At 41.6% G+C, this 20,941-nt stretch overlaps 3 protein-coding genes across 3 annotated transcripts in view; 1 reads left to right on the top strand and 2 right to left on the bottom strand.

Moving 5' to 3' along the window:
* EIF5B (eukaryotic translation initiation factor 5B) overlaps positions 1-6,041 on the bottom strand; it is a 30,539-nt gene extending 24,498 nt beyond the window's left edge. Inside the window, exon 1 of the mRNA XM_081857865.1 lies at positions 5,864-6,041. Within this exon, the coding sequence (XP_081713991.1) occupies positions 5,864-5,898 (35 nt within the window). The 5' untranslated portion in view covers positions 5,899-6,041. The remainder of the gene's footprint in view (positions 1-5,863) is intronic.
* A 1,280-nt stretch (positions 6,042-7,321) lies between these two features.
* TXNDC9 (thioredoxin domain containing 9) lies at positions 7,322-13,764 on the top strand. Its single transcript, XM_081859401.1, has 5 exons — positions 7,322-7,709; positions 9,563-9,772; positions 10,793-10,911; positions 11,345-11,599; positions 12,149-13,764. Exons 2-5 carry the CDS (start codon positions 9,596-9,598, stop codon positions 12,264-12,266), a joined length of 669 nt encoding a protein of 222 aa, XP_081715527.1. The 5' UTR covers positions 7,322-7,709; positions 9,563-9,595; the 3' UTR covers positions 12,267-13,764.
* A 2,513-nt stretch (positions 13,765-16,277) lies between these two features.
* On the bottom strand, positions 16,278-20,850 carry MRPL30 (mitochondrial ribosomal protein L30). The gene is made up of 5 exons (XM_081859402.1): positions 20,768-20,850; positions 20,077-20,160; positions 18,665-18,811; positions 16,558-16,631; positions 16,278-16,457 (listed from the first exon to the last, which is right to left on the bottom strand). Exons 1-5 carry the CDS (start codon positions 20,819-20,821, stop codon positions 16,322-16,324), a joined length of 495 nt encoding a protein of 164 aa, XP_081715528.1. The 5' UTR covers positions 20,822-20,850; the 3' UTR covers positions 16,278-16,321.
* Between the last annotated feature and the right edge of the window lie 91 nt (positions 20,851-20,941).

Genomic DNA, 20,941 nt, shown 5'->3' with positions numbered 1-20,941 from the left:
TGTTCGGCAAATAAAATACCTGTTTAAATTGGATGCCTGGTATGTCTTGTTTTTAAAAGAAAAATCCAAACAGAATTCTACAAACATAGTATTACATTCCCAACATGGGAATAGACAGGGATCAAACCCACGACCTAGGCGTTATCAGCACCATGCTCTTAACCAACTGAACTAGGACATTTCGAAGAAGGCCTATGCAAAGGACAAGTTTTGTCTCCCCCACCCCCTTTTCTAAGGTCCAGTATGTAGGAAAACATTGTACTTGGTGCTGGAGTACATTCAAAAGCTGCACAATAAAACTCAAAGCTCCAAGAATCCCTCAAGCTGACTGTGGAGAGGGTAAGCACAAAGGCCTTAGTAACTTGTTGCAACACACTGCCTACTCAGAGTCCTCCATTTTCTATATCATGTAAAAGAAAATAGTCCATGACTGGAAGTACATGTAAGAAGATTGCTAACAGATAAAAGAATGAAAAGCCTTTCAATTTGTGTGTATCTTCAGTTTCTAAGAATCTACACAGACCTGACTGTTGCTCTTGATGGATGCCAGAAAACTGGCTATGTGAACCAATTATAATCTGTAGATTAGGACTTAAATTATGTTAATAATTTAAAGGAGGGTATGTACTGTTTACATGACAGTACCATATACTGGTTCAGGCTTTCTGGTTTTGTCTGCAGTTACTACACCATTGATTTATTTGAAACGTGTGTATCACCTATATCTATATCTATATAACTATATAAAACACAAAGCAGCTCAGGGCTCAACAAAGCAACAAGAACAAAATTAAAAATAGTACAACAGCAAACACAAAATAAGGTGAAATCAAAACCAGTTATTGTTGTGTCAAAGGCTCTACTATCATGACCTGTCTCCTTAAACTTAAGAGAAACCAGGCAAGTCTCTCTAGGAAGCAAATTCCTAGAGGAAGTGAAGGTTAGACTCCACCGAGTCAAAGAAGGCCCTGTCTCTTGTAGTCACCCATCAGACCAATGCAGTTGTTGCAATACCAAAGTATTATGCAGCATATACCGAACTATTGTTGCCACAACATTCTGGTGCATTCATATACTTAGCACGGCAGTAGACTTATCAGGAAGTCAGTAGAGAAGAATTAGGCAACCTTTTTTCTCTCATGGGCTAGATTCCTTGGAAGATAATCTGCTGAGAGCTGCATATTGACAATGGGCAAAGCCAGAGCAGATGATGGGCACAGTCAGGAGAAAAAGAGTTACAGGTTAACTAATCTAGAAGAAAAACTACAATGCTTTAAATGGAGCACCTTGGCTGCACTAGAAACTGACTGGCAGACAGTTAAATCAGTTGGGTTTGTTTTTCCAGGAATGGCGACACTAGCATCTTCTTCGGAGCGGCAAGGCCCACTCTATATCAAAATGAGACATTCAACACCTGCACAACTTCTACTGTGTCAGTTGTTTCTTCCCAGCATCGTTAATGTGACCCAATCTTTATCCACATATTGCAAAAACTGAAAACTGTCTAAGCAAATGCAACAGAAAGAGATTGTGAGAACAACCAGAACACTATTTGCCACTAAACCAACATGTTTTGTCGTGTTTTCAATATTCTGTTGGGAGCCACCCAGAGTGGCTGGGAAAACCCAGCCAGACGGGCGGGGTATAAAAAATAAGTAATAATTATTATTCTCTCCAAACAGTGGCCAACACATTATTATTATTAATTATTATTCTTTGTATACTGCCTTTCATCCAAAGATCACAGGGCGGTTCACAACATAAAAATACAAAATTAAAACACATTATACATAATAAAACAAAAACAAACCAATATCCTGCCAAAAATATTTAAAAGGCCATAAAATGTTAATTAACCAAAGGCCTGGTTATAGAGAATCACTTTTGCCTGGCACCTAATGATAGGTATTGAAGGTGCCAAGTGAGCCCCCTTGGAGAGAGCATTCCACAAACCGTGAGCCTCTGCAGAAAAGGCCCATTCTCATGTTTCACCCTCTAGACCCATTGCAGAGGAAGCACATGAAGGAAGGCCTCAGATGATGACTGCAGGGTCTGTATTGGTTCATATGGGGAAAGGCAGTCTTCAGGGTGGATAAAAATCAATCTTTGTTTTTAAATTATTATTTTTTACAGAAATTTGATTTTTTTTATTTAGATCAGATTTTTTTTTATTTAAATTGGATTTTTTAAAAAATAAAATGCTTTTGGAGGAAAAATCTTTCTAAAAATAGTCTTCTATTTAAGTTACATTATAGTCCAAAGGCTATTCATCAGTATATAAGGATTTGTTTTTAATTATGTAGCACGAGGCTTTATATGCAATGTTTAAATTTTTTGGTAAATGAATTCCATTAATCCATTCACAATGTCATGCTCTTCCAGAGGTTTCTGTAAGATTATTTGGGGCAGTTTTTCTAACAAGAAGATATTATCACAGATGCTTGTTTTTGCAGTTCTCAAAAGTGTGATTTTGTGTCTGCAGGTAACATGCCTTTTCTTCACAGGAAAATTTTTATTAAATAAACATACAGAGTTGAGGAAAAAACCTTAATTCCATTGTTCCTTTGCAAATTTATATACACAGAATCAACCCCTTGCCTCTTAAATGCTAAATTTCAAGAGGTTCAATGAATAGATTGTTTGGAGTTGAATAGATCTGCACAAGTAGCTAAGTGTGAAGCAGTGAAAATGGAAGTGCGACCTTGTGAGTAGAAAATTCCACAAGTCATGGGATCTTTGTGTAATAATTGTGCATGTCAGTTGCATTGCATGTCTGTGCAACTCAGACTTGAGGCAAGTGCTGAAGACATTTCAGGGCTGGCAATCTCTTCCCAATCCCACTGTGTTCCAACAACTGCACTAACACTTAACTGTACAGAATAGGCACCTGAATATAGAAGAAGAAGAAGAAGAAGAAGAAGAAGAAGAAGAAGAAGAAGAAGAGTAGTAGTAGTAGTAGTAGTAGTTTGGATTTGATATCCCGCTTTATCACTACCCGAAGGAGTCTCTCTCCTTTCCCTTCCTCCCCCACAACAAACACTCTGTGAGGTGAGTGGGGTTGAGAGACTTCAGAGAAGTGTGACTAGCCCAAGGTCACCCAGCAGCTGCATGTGGAGGAGCGGAGACGCGAACCCGGTTCCCCAGATTACGAGACTACCGCTCTAACCACTACACCACCCAAAGAGGTGGGGGTGGAAATAGTAACTGGAATGTGTAAGTCCTTTGCGAGACCTTGAAGTACTTGCCAGTCAACTAATAAGAGTTCACTGGTTCCAGGACCTTCTTCCCAGTTGTAAATATTAAATTATACAAGCAAGAATGAGTCTTTCTGTAAAAAAAAAAATGATTTAAATCAAGTCTTACTGACAAGTGATTTAAATTGATTTGATTTAAATCAAATCCACCCTGGCAGTCCTTGAGTTTTTGTGGTCTTGAACCATTTAAGGCATTATAGGTCAAAAACAGCACTTTGAATTGGGCCCGGAAATGAATTGGGAGCCAGTGCAGTTGGGTCAAGATCCGTGTAATATGCTCAAACCATCTTGCCCTTGTTGGCAGCCTGGCCACATATTCTGCTGCAGCTGGAGTTTCCAAACCATCTTCACAAATAACCCTATGTATAACACATTGCAGTAATCTAACCTAGAGGTTACCAGAGCATAGATGACAGAAGTTAGGTTATCCTCGTCTAGATAGGGGCACAGCTGAAGCTGATGGAAGATACTCTGCACTACTGAAGCCACCTGAGCCTCAAGTGACAGCAATGGATCCAGATGTACCCCCAAAAACACTATACAAATTATATTTTTAAAAAACAATAATTAGCAAGTTTATCTACTTTTTATACTAATGGCTTCTGATGATCTGATCTGCATTGCAATATAGAAGGATGTTTCAATGTGAATTCTTATCGATAGTGTAGCATAAACAAAGATGTTCAGATCAAATGTGTTTTCTTATCTCTGATCCTCTTTTCTTTTATTTATATTTATCATGGAGGGAGTATCAGAGGATATGGCCTTAAATGAAGAAAATTAACTGAGTGCTCCACTACACCCCTCTTTTAATAATAATAATAAATTTTATTTATATCCCGCCCTCCCCAGCCGAAGCTGGGCTCAGGGCGGCTAACAACAATCAAAATAATCCAACGGTTCTAAAAACATTTCATTATAAAAATTAATTAAAATCAAAATTTGTCCTCCATACCCTTTTGGATCTTACAGGCTACAGCTCAAGGCATAAAACCGTAGTGGATAAAAACAGAATGACTAATGGAGAAGGGAAGGGACCTCAAAGAAACTATTGCCTGATAAAATTCATTTCAGAAGCACTGGTGATTCCCTCCCACCCCCTGCTCTCCCCAGTTCCTCCACCTATGGAAAGTCCACAAGCAGCCTGTGAGCACACTAGCCATCTCCCACTCATGCTCCCCAGCTGATGGTATTCAGATCCAACTACCTCCAATACTGGAGGCAATGTAGCCATCATCCTGTATTCTCCATCAATTTGGTATATTTGTGGCTACTATTTACATAAAAACTAGGCATTTGCACTTTATTTCAAAAACATACTGAACAGCAAAGTTTCATATGCGAAATTATACATATAATTTCATGTTCTTCAAGAACTGAGCAAAGGCTTAGGTACAACAAACAAGCAAAAACTGCACATATTTCATTTTCTTCCTAATGTCATCTCCATCCAATTTCCTTCTTTACTTCAGAATCTATAGTGTAATTAATTGTATACACCGCTCAGGATGAAGCATCAAACTGGCTGAGCAGAAACCAGTTACCCATAAGTTATTTTTAAAAGCTGTTCCATTACAGTCTGTTTTTGCACATTAATCACTTCACATCTTCCTACCTTCAAATTTTAGCTGCCCCGCCCATTCTCTCAACTTCTCCCATCACACTCCCATACACACCATGCAAACCTGTCCTAATTTTTTTCTTTCACAATGCAGTATATTGACTCTGGGAATTTGCCTTGGCCACATGTCTGAAAAATCTAGCAGGTTCAAAACTAAAGCCACAAATTTGTAACCAAGGGAATAAAAGCTTTATCTGACCAACGGGCTTGCTCAATTAGGGTACTTTAAACTTGGAAGAAGATCCTGTCCCCTAACACTGGCGTATCGCAAAGCTCCTCCATTCGGGAATGGCGTTTTTGGACAAGAGCCTTCCTCAGCAAAACGATTAACACCTGGGTTACTGCAAAAAAACAACCGTCGAGGTTCCTCTGCAGTTGGCCACGATTACCTCCGACACCAACACAACGCGGACACACCAGAAGAAATTGCGGGAGCTGCGAGCCCAACACGCTCACTGCACCAGATTTTCCGGATGGCTGTGCAGCTGAGTCAAGCCTCCATTTGCAAACCTTGGGCCTCTCCGCCGGCTTTGCAGCAGAGGTGGGTCGAGTAGCGTTTAATTAAGCAACTTGCCCGAGAAAAGGGAATTTTTACGACGGGGGGGGGAAACAGGAGACGGGAGCGCACCTCGAAATAACTGCGGGAAATAACGTCTGCCCATAAACCTCGAGTTAGCGACTGACAGCGCAGGAAGGGGCTGGAGTCCCCAAAGGGCGCCCGCCAGAGAGGAGGTTCCCCCGCCCGAGGGCGCTGGGCGACACCGGCCCTCTCAAGCCACCACGGCCCTCCAGGGAAAGGGAAAGGGGCGAGTGGCCCAGCCAAGCCTCGGCGGTGGAAGAACCACGAGCTCCCCTGAACCCCGCCGAGGAATGAGGGGAAACGTCCCCTCAGGGAAGCCTGACTCCCTCAGCGGCCGGGAATAAGAGCGAGAAACCCCACGACCTCCCCATGTCCCTCCTCCCTCGGCCGCGAACCCCGTCGGGTTACCTCTCCTCGCTCTTGCTTTTCTGCTTCTTGCCCATGGCTGCGCTCGCAACTGCCTCTCAGGCGCCTTTTCCTTGCGCAGGGCCCAGCCAGCCACATCCACACGCGCCCGGGCACATATGGTGAGAGGGAGGCCAATACGACACCACGGAGCAGGCAGCCGCTGACGCGCGCAGGCGCCGTTCGTCCTCTGTCCCGCCGCGGAAGCGTAGAAGAACGTGCGCCCGGCAGTGAGGGAGGGCTCCCCGGTTGCAGGCGCCTCCTCTGGTCGGAGGGGGAACTGCAGCAGGAAGAGCGGCTTTTATTTAAGTGAAATAAATACAGTGATACCTCAGGTTAAGTACTTAATTCGTTCCGGAGGTCCGTTCTTAACCTGAAACTGTTCGTTCTTAACCCGAGGTACTATTTCTGGGTTAGCGGAGTCAGTAACCTGAAGCGAATGTAACCTGAAGCATATGTAACCCGAGGTACCACTGTAATACGCATCTCAGTGCGTGGACACAGCTAAGCCGCTTTGGTCATAGAGTTGTAGAGATAGAAGGAACCGGGAGGGTTATCTGGCCCCATCCCCTGCAATGAACCTTTTGCCCGACGTGGGGCTCGAACCCACGATTTAGTCTCGTCCTCTATTGAGCCCCGGGGTGCGTGGGTGAGAGACACCTTGGAACTCTGTAGACGCTGCCTGAAGTCCCAGAAAGAAAGCGAGAGGCGAGCTCCACGTAAAGAATACGAATTTTGAACAGCAGGCAATGTGAAATTGTGGAAATAATAGGAACAGGCTCGAATACATGGGTGGGAGTCAGACCATGGTTTCTTCCATCTGGGACCCTCTGATCCTTAAAACCAGCTGAGAACTGTGTCTTTCCGTACCGAAGAAGCAGGAATTGAAATCCGAATTTATTTTTTCCGCAGACGTATAGAAAGAGGAAAGCCGCTTCCGTGTGAATATAGCAAAGCTTAGCCCTCAGATGCAGAGTTCATGAAGTGATGAGAGGAAAGATGCGTGTAAAAGGGATAGGGGTGACATTCAGCTCCTATCACTGGACACGTTTGAAATAGTATTTTAAAACGAATTAAGCTCCGCTGCCTTTGTGCCTTTCTATATTGCTTGCATGGTCTCATTTTTAATTCATTTCTCATGCTGCAGCTAACTTTAAAATAAAAAAAAAACCGAACAAGAAACAGCAGACACTCACAGAAATCGCTATATATTTATTAGATAGTGTTATCATGTATGCAGGTTGTTGTTTTTTAATGACTGCCCGAGGCTATATTAACTCGGAAGCAAGTGCCTCTGAGCTGAGTGAAACTGGGGTTTATAACCAGATAAACATCGGCTTTATTGCCTAGCAAGCAACCATTCCGCTCTGCACTTAGGAGAGCCACGCCTTTCCAGAACCCATCCGGAAGCGCAAGGCATTCTGGGCCTTGTAGTTTGTGGCGCTCGCGGCACTGCTGCGACTATACCGGCAGCAGTTTCCGCGGCGCCTTGAAATTCTGGCCCAAGTAGTTCCCCCTCAGTCCAGAAACCGTTGCTTCGTGGGGCAGTAACAGCCGGTGTGGCCTTCCCTCGACAAAAACAACAGTCTCCGAGCGTTACCATAGCGACTGATGCCAATTTTAAAAACAACCCCAAAAGCTACTAAGCGAACGTGCTTCAAGCGGTGACGTGCTGCGCATGCGTAACAACGGCCGCGGACTCTGACGATTAATGCTTGCGCCAACAATAGAGTTTCCGGGTGCGTCACACTCCCTTAAGACGCAGGCGTACGCAGCCGGCCGGTAGCGGAGTCCGTTGAGAGGCCTCGGAGGGTGTTTTTCGGGCGCTAATTTGCCTCAGGCTTCCGCAGTGAGTATAAGAGCGGGACAATAAAGACCCATTTGTGTTTACACGCGCAGTACGTGTGGGTGCGGCGGCTGCGCTTCCTTCCAAGTCCCGCACTGGGAGTGAGATCTGTGCAGCCCCCCCCCCCCCCTGAGCAGGCCGTGCTATTCTGTGGGTGGGCGTATCTTTCTGAGTTGCTGGGGCTGTCGTCGTCCTCCCTCCCCCCTTCGAAGGATTTCTCATGACAAAAGGATTCAGCTGGCCCTGCACGTCCCGTGGCTGCCTTTCTGTGTTAGGGAAAGCAGCAGGGGATCATAGAATCTTGGAAGGGACCCCAAAGGCCATCTAGTCCAATCCCCTTGCAGGAATTTCAGCTAAAGGATCCATGACAGATTGCCACCCACACTCTGCCTAAAAAAACCTCCCAAGGAAGGTGAGTCCGCCGCCACCTCTCGTGGGAGTCTGTTCCACTGCTGAACAGCTCTTACTGTTAGAAAGGTTTCCCCCCCCCCCGATCTTTAGTCGGAATCTCCTTTCTTGCAACTTGAAGCCATTGGTTCAAGTCCTACCCTCCAGAGCAGGAGAAAATTAGCATGCTGTCTCCTCCATGTGACAGCCCTTAAGATATTTGAAGATGGCTATCCTACCTCCTCTCAGTCTCTTTTCCAGGCTAAACATACCCAGCCCCTTCAAGCGCTCCTCGTAAGGCTTAGTTTCCAGACACTTGATCATCTTGGTTGCCCTCCTCTGCACATGTTCCAGCTTTTCAACATCCTTCTTAAATTGTGGTGCCCAGCATTGGACACAGTATTCCAGTTGTGGTCTGACGAAGGCAGAATAGAGTGGTACTATTACTTCCCTTGATGTGGACACTATACTTCTGTTGATGCAGCCTAGAGACACAATAAAGGGGAATGGCCTTTGCCCTGGTTGCAGTGCACTCTCTGTAAACTGGTTTTGAGCCAGGGGGTGCCAACTTGGATGAAATATTGGGGAGGGGAGAGAGTAAGCCCCACCCCACATAGTTGATCACATGACATGACACACACACACACCATTTGAATGGCAATGCCCATAAACTTGGGGGGGGGGTTGTCCCCTCAAAAATTGGGGGACTGAACGGGCCTCTGACCCTAGGAGTTGGCACCTATGTATTAAGCAGACTTCGATGTTGATCTTATGTAAGTAGCTCCGGATTCCTGTTTAGCTGAGGAGTGGGGTAAAAATGTTTCAAAACAGTAAAATAAAACTAGCTGTTGCAAAATGGGCAGGTGCCTAGAGGCAATGCATTTCCGCAATGGCTAATAAAGTCGAGGTTTCTACAGTGCAATGTAGCAAGTCTTATTAGTCAGCAATATATTATGTCAACTTCAAAGCAAAGTAACATCAAAGTTCAGTTGGTTTGCTTTCAATTTTGCATATTACTAATACGGACATAGTTTTATGGAGCATATACAAACATTTTGTGAGCCCATCTGTCACTTACAACAGAAGAGCTACAAAGGGGGGAAACCCAGAAATGGGTTAAAAGGAGGAAAGCAGAATAGGCTGTACAGTACTATTCATCCCTCTTCTGCAGAGTGGGTCAAGACAAAACTGCCAAAGATGCTAGAAGAGGCTGTATACAAGTGTTTAAATGCTAATTCCTGGAGTCTCCAAACCAAGATAGGTAAACTGAAATACTTGGTCTCAAAGGATAGCGCTGATATAGTGGACATAACAGAAACCTCGTGGAATGAAGAGAATCAGGGACATGGTTATCTCTGAATATAAAAGGAAAACCTGGAGGTGGTGTTGCTCTAGGGCATAAATGAATGAAAAGTGGAGCTTTGATATATTGCATCCGAGTCGGATTTAAAATCTACTCTGTTTTACAGGTTTAATGCGTGTGCCACTTATTTAGGAGGAAAATGTCATCTGAAATGTTTTCAAAAGTTCTGGAAGCTCAATTGCTTCAGACAACAAAGATTGTAGAAGAACAACTTGATGCTGAGATTAAAAAACTAGACAATGTGGATGATGATGAATTAGAAATCCTAAAGCAAAGAAGACTTGAAGGCTTGAAGAAAGCCCAGCAACAGAAACAGGTAAGTTTCTTGTAGTGGTGTTAACTGTTTAATATTAGTTGTTGTTTTAATAGCTGTATCAAATTCACAGCCCTATAATAGCTGTATCAACAGTCCTATAATATCTGTATCAACAGCCCTATAAGATACACCACTTTTTCCCTACTGCAGATGAGAATGAAGCTGATAGAACACTAGCTTGCCTAAAGCTGCAAAGTGAGTTTATGGAGGAAGTGAGATTTGAAGTAGCTCACACTCATGCAGTTCAATCCAACTCATACTCCACTCCAGAAGAATTAGATGTTATAAATACTGTGTTCTTTATTTTTGTTTTTTATATGGTAAACTGTCCTGCGAGCCTCAGATAAAGGGTGGTATGGAAATTTAATTAATTAATTAATTAATAATCCTGCTGAAATCAGTGGGATTCATTCTGCAGTAGATGTTCATTGTAGCCTTACCACGCTTTGCACATTTAATCTATCTGAAGTCTTTAACGTGAGTTTAATGGAATAAGTAAATGTGAATAGGATTGCCTTAGTTGTAATCCTATGTACTGTGTATACTTATTTGGGAAGAAGCTCCATTGAACTCCTTAGGACTAGCATCTAAGTAAATATTCACTGGATGGATGTGTGTGTTTGTCACTATGTTACACAGTTTGTTGAAACTTCCCTCACATCCATTGGTGTGACACTGGATATGCTGCTGGACAATTATAAATGTTAACATCACCACCTGATATATTTAAAAATATATTATGTAAGGTTAGGAATTGGCAAAGAAGCTGATGTTTAAAGTTTTCTAATATTTGCACCCATTTACCTTGCATGAGCAGGTAATATATGTCAGTAGGGCTAGAAACTTTATTTGGCCATGAATTGAATTTTTCAGATTTGTCGGCATTTGTAATTACAGAATAACTGGTGGAATTATGAATATTCCTGATGCTACTTGACATTTCAGGGGATGCTTTACCTCTTATGACAACACAAAAATACTTAACTTCAAATGTCTAACATTTTATATTCTTATAAACAGGAATGGCTTTCAAATGGGCATGGGGAATATGTGGAAATCCCCAGTGAGAGAGATTTTTTTGAACAAGTGAAAAGGAGCAATAAAGTCGTCTGCCATTTTTACAGAGATACAAGTTTCAGGTATACTAAACTCCTTAGTACACAAATACTTACCAAAATAGGTTGACTGTCTAACAAATAGCAGAAGATTTGTTTAGAAAACTCCATGATTATTTGTTGTATCGTGAGCATAGTTGGCTGTGCAGATTGATACTTGAAATATTGATAATAGCCTCGACATGGCTGCTAAAGTCTTTAGAGACAGCATTGTCCTTCAGATCCACTGTTTTATATTTTTACTACATCCACTCCCTAGTATCAAGGGCAAAGGGAATGGGAAACTTGGTAAATCTACCTTTTGAGTTAAATATTTAATAACTTATATGCTAACCTTATGACCATTGTAATAGCAAACTTACTGATAGGTCAAATGCGTATGTTGTCATAATAAATTACTCATTTGCGATTTCTACATTTCATCACTGTAAAGCACGTTTTATTTTCTGTTCCTCAGATGCGTGATAATAGATAAGCATCTAACAGTACTGGCCAAAAAACACATTGAGACCAGGTTTATCAAATTAAATGCTGAAAAAGCTCCGTTCCTATGTGAGAGACTTCGCATCAAAGTAATTCCCACACTAGCACTTGTAAAAGATGGCAAAACACAAGATTACGTGGTTGGTTTTACTGATCTTGGTAATACAGATGACTTCACCACAGAGACCTTAGAGTGGCGATTAGGTTGTGCAGATATAATCAACTACAGGTAAATAAAATTATCTCTTTTTTGTTTTGTTTTTTGTTTTTGTTTTTAAATGTAGCTGGTGCAATATTAAAGGTACTTAGAGCGTGGAAAATCAAGAAGGGAATCTTTCTCGAAAGGCATCAAAATAATTCTAAACACTGAGTATTGATAGTTACATTGTTGGGGAAAGTTTCTTTCTCTGTACACTGATCATTTTTAAGGGATTTTTAAAAATAATGAGCTGGTGTTGCTGCCTTCCTTTAACTGTGAAGCAGCAAGAAATTGTGGAAAGTATTTCTGAACATGTAATACACTTGGCAGGTTACACCTTTAATTCACAAAGAATTAATGATGTACTAGTGAAGGATTCAGGAAGCAGAATATGTGTCCCCTCTGCTGTAACAGTGAGAGAACTATTCTGCTTCAAGCAGTTGTACTCCAAGATAACAGAATCTGGCATTGTGTTTTGCAAGACGTATACTATAAAATGCAGGTGTTGCCTTGGTGGTTTTTTTTAAAATATTGATTCACATACAGTACAGTATTGAAAGAACTTTTTCCCCCTTTTAGTGGCAACTTGATGGACCCCCCTTTCCAGAGCGAAAAGAAGCTTGGAACCACTTTCACAAAGTTGGATAAGAAAACAATCAGAGGAAAGAAATATGATTCAGATTCTGATGATGATTAAATATCATGATTCAGATGTTTATAAATCATCTTTTCTTTGAAGCTTGATACATTTCTAGGAATGTTTTATAAAGCTGTTTGTTTTCAGTACATTTGCATATAATGCTCATTTTCTAAAACTCTTTTATACAACTCATGAAAAGAAATTGAATTTTTTTTCCCTCGGGGTGACATTTCTAGGTGAAAAATCTGAGCTCTTTTGAACTGCGTCACATGAGACATGACTTTTTGTTAATTATGAAAATAGTCCCTTTAAACTACATTTTTAGTACTTCATTTGCCATTGGAAATGTTAATGAAGGACTTCTGTCAAGAATTGTTATAAAACTATTCCAGAAGTAGTGCATTAAAAAAAACTGTTGCTTGTCTGATAATGCCATGCATATGGCGTGGTATTGCCTAACTTAACATTGCACTGCATATTATGAAACCATCTTAGCCTCTTTAAAAGAATTAAGTATACCAGTTGTGTACACTGCATGTTAAAGCTGAATCAGCAGGTAATAGCACATGGCAAACTATATTGAACTGGACTACAGGCTAGATTTTTTTATTTAAAAAAATCAGAATGAAAATTGGTGTTTGCTTTTCCTCTTGATGTGAATGCAGTTTAATACAATTTCTTGCACTGTTGTTCTTCAGTAATAGGCATATTTTCCAAGAGAATCTCTTTCGTCTGGGAATACTAAAATTCCCTTGGGAATCTGTGACAGTCTAGCTCCTACGTAGGTGAATGAGCTTTTCCTTTGTACTTGTAAATGCCCATAGTTGCCAAAAAATTTAAGTATATCTACATTTTGGGGTGTTGAGATAAAGCCCAGTTGGTTCAGGAAATAAGAGAACCTTGCCTGTGAATCTCTACTTGTGGCAAATAGAGTCAACTCATTTGAAAGAAAATGGCTTTCTCTTCTGTCAGAGGGAAGCGAGCAATGTTGCAACATGCTACTGAATCAGCATGAAGTCACCAGTGTTAAGTTGTTAGTTGTGTGCACAGGTCTTGGTTCCGTAGTGGCTTTCTCTGTTTTTCCTTTTGAGGGAGGTGAGGAAACTGCCTCAGTGAGGGGTGAGTGGGCATATTGATTATCCACCATTAACAGGCACACCTTATCTCAGTGGAATGCACAGCTGTGCCCCAACATTGCTTGCTTCTCTCTGCTGATAGAAGTAATGGGCAAGCTATTTCTAGAAGTTATAAAAGAAGCATTTATTATGAGGATCCAAAAGGATGGGGTAATGAGAAGGATGTATCTAAGATGGGTTGAAGGCAGGTAAAAGGGGGAGGGGGAAGGGTTTCAGTGTAGTGTTTTGAGTCTACTGGATAGGCATAGTTGGTAGGCAGAGTCTCTGTGTCCCAGCAAATTCTGGATATTGGCTGCCACATGAGGTGTAAAACCGATCTGGCTCTTTTGCACAGTAGGTCAGCAATATTGTTCTCTTAACTAAGTCAGTTTTTTTTTTTAACATTTATGTAAATTAAAATAAAATTATTTGAATTCTAAGTGCCTGTGTATGTTTTTGCTCAGCCTGCTTTATTCCTTGGAGTGTTGCTAAGCTTTCCCCACTGAAGCACACTAGTACTACATAAAGCCCGGGGGGGGGGGGAGTGTGTGTCTGAATTTTTTCAAGCCACTATGCTCAATATGTTCACAGAAATAGGGCTGCAGCAATACTGAATGGGGTCTTCCTGATCCAAACGGCATAAGGAAAGCAGCAGCCCTATTTCTCATATATGGCAGTGATGACACTCAGGACCGGGTAAGGAAAGATGATTTCTTGATGAAGCCTGCACTACAACTGACAGGTACAGGACACTGCCACATCCAAAATATCACAGTCCCATCCTCAAGCCCCGACTGGCCCCTTCCAAAGTTGCAAGAAGGATGTCTGACTCCTGCATGTTTTCTGTGGAGGAAGCATTCGGAAATGATAACTGCACACCAACAGTGCTATCCGAAGTGGTTCTACTGCCTCACTGTGTGTGAAGTGTAGAATGGTTTTGGAGTGAATGCAGACATGATGAGAAGAAATTACATTTAAGCTGCCTGTTGTTTCCTCAGTGGAAGTTCCTCTGAACCCTGTAGATGTTCTAAGGCAGAGGGGGGTAAAACTAATGACTCAAACTACTAGCAGTCACCAGCCTGGCTTGGCTTCTTAACATGATCTTAACCCAGGGGTTGTGTTTGGCAGTTTAATTCCCCCCCCCCCCGGATGAATTCTAACACTTGTTGGACCCAGGAATTTGGGGTGTCTTGCACTTCATGAACTCGTAACAGTATTGACTATTTGCTGAGGTCACATCTCACTTGAAGATTGCAAAAGCAATTCACTTTTTCAGATGAGTTACCGTATTGATAGATTATACGTGGAAACACTCAAGCAGGTCATCACAAAGATAATCAAATGCTCGAGTCTCTACTCACTGCTTTTATTTTTAGCTATCATGGCTAATGCAGTCATCTCCAACTGGTACCCTCCAGATGTTTTGCACTACAACTCCCATCAGCCCCAGCCAACAGACATTGGAGAAGTTTGAGCTAACTTGTCCCTCTCTTATATATTTCTTTTAAATATCTTTGTCAGGGGCTAACAAATGACTATGAACTCTTTTACAAGTTTTAGAAAGTGTTTCCTTTCGTCTACTCTGAAGTTAATGCTAATCACTTTACTGATCTCGAGATGCAACACTAAAAAACTCATTAATTACACACCTCCTAATTTCATCTCTTGCCTTGTCTCCATACAGCCATTTGTGTACACCAAAAAGCACCAGCTGGTTTGAAGGCAGATGTGCCAACATCTGTTAATTTTTTAAGTTGCTCTTTTGCCTGGTGATATTTCCAGGGAAAGGGACAGTCTATTAATACCAAACTTGGCTTTTGATTACTCTAACACAGAGCACACTTCAGCAAGGTTCTATTCTACAATGGATGATGGAGTCATCATTGCTCCCAAGCCGTTTCAGCCCATTTATACTGTTTATGTGTATAAAACATTAGCGCAAAAGAATCTTTTCAGCCATAACGTGTGCACAGTGTTGGTAAATATATTGCTCAAAAGTTTCCAGTCATTCTCCTCACGCTCTTGTTGCTGCCACCATGAGGGAGGAAAGAAACCTGAGGCAGGCCTTTGTGGTGCATGCAAACCAACACTCATGATTTGTTTTCCCCAAATGACAATGGCCAAGCCAAGAACCAACTTTGGCTTCCATTCTTGGCTTATGAAACAGAAAGCCAGCCTCTGGTTTGTTTCCTTCCCAGCACAGCAACAGCAACAAGGACTTACATGAACCTTAGCATGCACTGAAGTCACTCATTTTATTTCTGCCTAAATCAGGAATAATGAATACATTCCGTATTTCAAACAGTGTATTAGACAACCTGTTACAGGGAACCAAGTTTCTTCAGGAGTTTATAAAGAATTCCTCATTGAAAATAAAAATGAAGAGAGTTTGTCCATGCATTGAGTTTCTCCTACAGTATACTGCTGGATAGTACTGGGTTGGTTTAGTGTACACTTTCTATTAAACATAGAATAATGAGGTGGTCATGCTTTAGGCTACAATCCAAGTCCCCTTTATGTTCAGAGCTTGGTAGTGGGACAACCATCATGCTCTGCTGCCGCTTGCCTGGGGTTCAGCTTGGCTGGCGTCCCAGCGAGGTGCATCTAAAATGAGAATCCCAAAAAGAAACAAAGCAGAAGCAAAAAAAAAAAGGGGGGGGAGGCAAGAAAGGCTTTTATCAACGCTACAAATTTCAGACTCTATTGGTGGTTCTTCAGGAAGTTCCTTAGCAGGCAAGTCATTGTGGAAAAGTGATCGGTGGTGGTAGAAATGTTTGAGACCTACTATGGTGCTTCCAATAGGCAAACAGTGGAAAAAGGAATTACATACACATACAGTCACGCTTGATGAAATGCTTGTATAATCAGCATAAGTACTAGCCACGTTTGATTAATCAGTCAAATAAAGCCTTGACACAGTACAAGGGATGGGTAGATGAGCTCCGCAATCAAATTTCAGTTTAAAATTACATTTATTGTTCAGAATGCCACCACACATTACAAAGCATCAATCTTTTTCTGTTCCGGTTCTTTTAGACGACGGCGAATTATTAGTTCACCTGCACAGTTAATAAAGGTGTCAGACATTTCTTCTTCAGATGGAATTCCATGGGGTAGCTTTAATGGTTTTATGCTATAGGAGCGGAGAAGGAAGCAGGAGAAGAGACAAAATACATTAGTGCTGTTCTACAAAAGCCATTTTAAAATGCTTTTGTCAAGAAGAGTTAACTAACCTTATTAGATGTTTAATCACTTTCAGTTTTTCATTCACAGAAGGGATGTTTTTATGCACTCTTAGCTCATATCTCTGCAGATAAGCAGATTTTATAGAAAAGTTCAGTTTCAAACACATGATTGCATACACACACAGAGAGCTTGCAGTAGTAGTTGCAGTGAGTGTGCTATTCTTAAAATATAACTATGACAATCCTGCATTACTTCAGGGGTAGCCAATGTGATACCCTGCAGATCTAGTTGGACTCCAGTTTCCATCAGCTCCAGCAAGACTAGCCAGAGGTCATGGATAACAGGTGTTATCCTTAATAACAACATCTGGTTAGCATTACATTGGCTGTTATTGCATTACTTGGTGATTTATATTATTCACATATATTGTCCTTCATTCTGTGAGAGCCTAAACAGGTGAATTCATCCATGAAGATTTAATAAAAATACAGAAGGTGGTATCCAATGTTAGCAATACTCAAGAGTAGGAGAACTGAAAGAAATACACAAGTCCATTGATTTCAAAGGGTCTACCCTGAGTATCACTAATACTGGATAGCACCCTATGCCAATGAAAGGTATAGTTTAAGAACCAAAGATTAATACAAGGGGAAATATCAATGTTATACTTCATCTCTTCTTGTCATCCTCTAATAAAAAAAGTAATGGTTCAGGGGGAAATACATATAATTCATTTCTTTTTAGCTCACACATATTTTAGTACAGGATCATTTCTGCTAAAGTTCATGGAACACTGTATATGTGCTACCATATTTAGAATGTCAAAATTGTGATAAATAGCAATCACTTAGATAAAGGGGTGAACTAAGATGAATTAACTGACTGCTAAAAATTCTGATTGGATCTCTACACACCTCAGCAAGAGAGAACCACACTCAAAATCAGGCTTTCATGTGTAGATTACTTAATCAGGGACACCACTTGCCAACTGCTGCTGCTTATATGCACTGAGGTAAGACATTCAGATGCAGAGCATCTACTTGTCTTGCATGGCAGAATGTGAATGTATGTTCCCACATGCTCTCAGGCAACTGGTTGCACAACAAAATATACCTAGTATGGCTTTGAAACTGCTTTTTCATGGATATCTAACAAGTGATTTACAAGAATAGGATAATGATCTACATGAAATGCCTCAGATGGGTTTTTGGAAAGTCGCTAGGCAACCTCCACCCCACTCTCCCAGGTAGTTCCAGCTGCCCACCCCCCACCCAAAGATAAACAGAAGCTGCTATGAGTGTACTTCTGGGCTCCCCTCTCCTCCCAATGTAGAAGACTGCACTGCTGCAGCATGTCAGAGCAGGCATTAGGGAGCCATTGGTGAGAGTTCCTATCTCATTCTGCTCTGCTCAGGAAAGTGTGGCTGGCACCTTTGTTAGATACTGAATATAAACTTAATATAAAGGCAACAGATATCAAACCCATTTTTAACGATTTACCGTTAACTAATCTGGGATGCGGGTGGCGCTGTGGGTTAAACCACAGAGCCTAGGACTTGCCAATCAGAAGGTTGGTGGTTCGAATCCCCGCGACGGGGGGAGCTCCCGTTGCTCGGTCCCTGCTCCTGCCAACCCAGCAATTTGAAAGAACGTCAAAGTGCAAGTAGATAAATAGGTACCGCTCCGGCGGGAAGGTAAACGGCATTTCCGTGCGCTGCTCTGGTTTGCCAGAAGCGGCTTAGTCATGCTGGCCACATGACTCAGAAGCTGTACACCGGCTCCCTCGGCCAATAAAGCGAGATGAGCGTGGCAACCCCAGAGTCGGTCACGACTGGACCCAATGGTCAGGGGTCCCTTTACCTTTACCTTTAATGTGGATCCTCTACAAGAAACTGCAAAGGGATTCAGCAGATCATTGAATTTAATAACTTGCCCTTGCCCTGAGCTGAAGTTGTTCTACTCTTGATCTCTGAAAGACTGCAAACCTGTGTACATTTACCAAGGAGCAAGTCTAATCTAATATAGTGGGACTTATATCTGAATAAACATGTGTAGGATTGGGCTGTATGTTTTAATGCCAGAGAGAGATAATTATTTACTGGGCTTTCCCCCTATGCAACAGAGCGTCCCTGCAAAATGCTAATGTATTTTATACTTTTTCCAATCCAAGAGATTTGATTATCTCTTTTTCCCAATAAGGACGCCTTCTTCCACTTCTGACTCTGGTCACAAGGTGCAGTTTATGGGGCTGCTGTGGATCACCCCCATATTTTTCATGATCACCAGGCCGCGGCTGAAATACCTAAAATAAATTCAACAAAAGCAGGCTTCAGTAATACAGTTATCATATATCAGTAGTTGTAAAAAGGTAATTTGTAGCAAAGTAGTTGAAGATAGCAGAGGAATAAGTCTGTATCAATACTTTTTTTTAGCAAAATGATACTGTACTAAAATATGTGTGTACTAAAAAGGAAGGAATTATACTATTTGTATTTTTTCCTGAACCATTTACTTTTTATTAGAGGATGACAAGAAGAGATGAAGCATAATATTGGTATTTTCCCCTCTATTAATTTTTGGTTCTTAAACTATACCTTTCATTGGTATATGGTGCTATCCAATATTAGTGATACTCAGAGTAGACCCTCTGAAATCAATGGACTTGAGTATTTCTTTCAGTGCTCCTATTCTGAGTATCGCTAACATTGGATACTCCTTCATTGCAGGTTTCTAAAGAGAGGTTGGATGGCCATTTGCCAGTGATTCTTCAGCTCTGATTCCTGCACTGCACAGAGTTGGATTGGATTATCTTTGGGATCTCTTCCAACTCTACAATTCTGTGATTCTATGTGTAGCACATTTACATTTAAATTCTATGTACTGTACACTTACCTGGGGGTTAAGCCCCACTGAATATAATGAAACTTACTTCTGAGTAACATGCATATAAATGAATTGTAAACAGTAGACCATGGACCTGAAGATTTTTTTTACAAGAGAGTTTGATATGTGAATATATGTGGTAATGCAGACATACTGGTCAATGATTCTTGGAATATCTCATATAATATTTGTAGGACATTTTACAATTTAGCTTTGAGATGCTTCCTCCCAAAAGGTATGAGATGCTAACTATCTGTAGCTCCACTGTACAGTGGTACCTCGGTTTACCAACTTCATCTGTTCTGGAAGTCCGTTCTTAAACCAAATCCATTCTTAAACCAAGGCGCGCTTTCCCTAATGAGGCCTCCCGCCGCCGGTGCCCTTCCACCATTTGGATTCCGATCTTAGACTGAGGTAAAGTTCGCAAACTGGGACACTACCTCCAGTTTTGCGGAGTTCGTAAACCAAATCATTCGTAAACAGGACTATTCTTAAACCGAGGTACCACTGTACTGTTTACTTTTCTCTCTTCTTATCCTTTTGCTTATTCTATTTGTCCTTTTTCAAGGTCTGTAACTGCTTTCTCTACTTAAGTAACAAAATGAAAAAAGACATATTTTACGAAGATAAATAAATGAAAGAAAATGAAATATTAATTCTGCACCCCTACAACACAAAGCTTACCGATTCGGGAATTCTTGACCTTGTAAATTTCTGCCTGATCCACACCCTCCAGGTGATTGGTTCCACTTTGTATTTTGCAAGACTCTGGAGCAGGAAGGAAAGACAATTCTTTATTGCATAGGCTAACTACAAGTTATAATCTACTAATTCCTTTATCATTTTTTGGTTCTTCAAGTGCACTTCCAATACTAACCCTAACAGCAAGCAAATCCACAATTACTGACATTATTATTAGACGCTAGTATGACATTTTTTGTTTCTTGTTTGCTTTTTTAAAAAGTCAGGTTATGAAACAATTTTTTTTTTCTTACAATGCAATATGACGAAGAAGCCCAGATTGGGGGGGGGGGGGGCTAAATGGTGGCCGCCAACACCAAGGAATACGGAAAACCTGAAGCATTCATAGAATCATAGAACTGGAAGGGATCTCGGAGTTCAGCAACCTTTTTCAGCCCTGGGTCGGCCCACTGACTATATTTTTTGGGGGGGCGGATGAACAAATTCCTATACCCCACAAATAACCCAGAGATGCATTTTAAATAAAAGGACACATTCTACTCTTAGGTTGCCTACCCATGTTCTAGCCCAACCGCCTGCAATGCAGGAATCTTCACTAAATCCAAGTGCGGTTATCGAGGCGCAGGACAGCACACTGGGCTTCCCCCCTCCCCACTTTCCCCGCGTCCCTCACCTGCCAGGCAGCAAAAGGGCTCCCGCCCGCAACTCTGCCCAGCAACGCCGCCATGTTCAAACCCTTGCGTTCTAAGCGAGGCAAGGACGTCGCTCGGCTCGACCAATCACCGTCAGCGCCGCCGCCTCCTCCTCCTCCTCCTCCTCCTCTCTAGGAAGCGGATGCGTCCGAAGG

The sequence above is a fragment of the Podarcis erhardii genome (assembly GCF_964252035.2).
Source record: "Podarcis erhardii genome assembly, chromosome: 4".
NCBI lineage: Eukaryota > Metazoa > Chordata > Lepidosauria > Squamata > Lacertidae > Podarcis > Podarcis erhardii.
The sequence above is the reverse complement of the archived record's forward strand: the minus strand, read 5'-3'. Positions and strand labels throughout refer to the sequence as shown.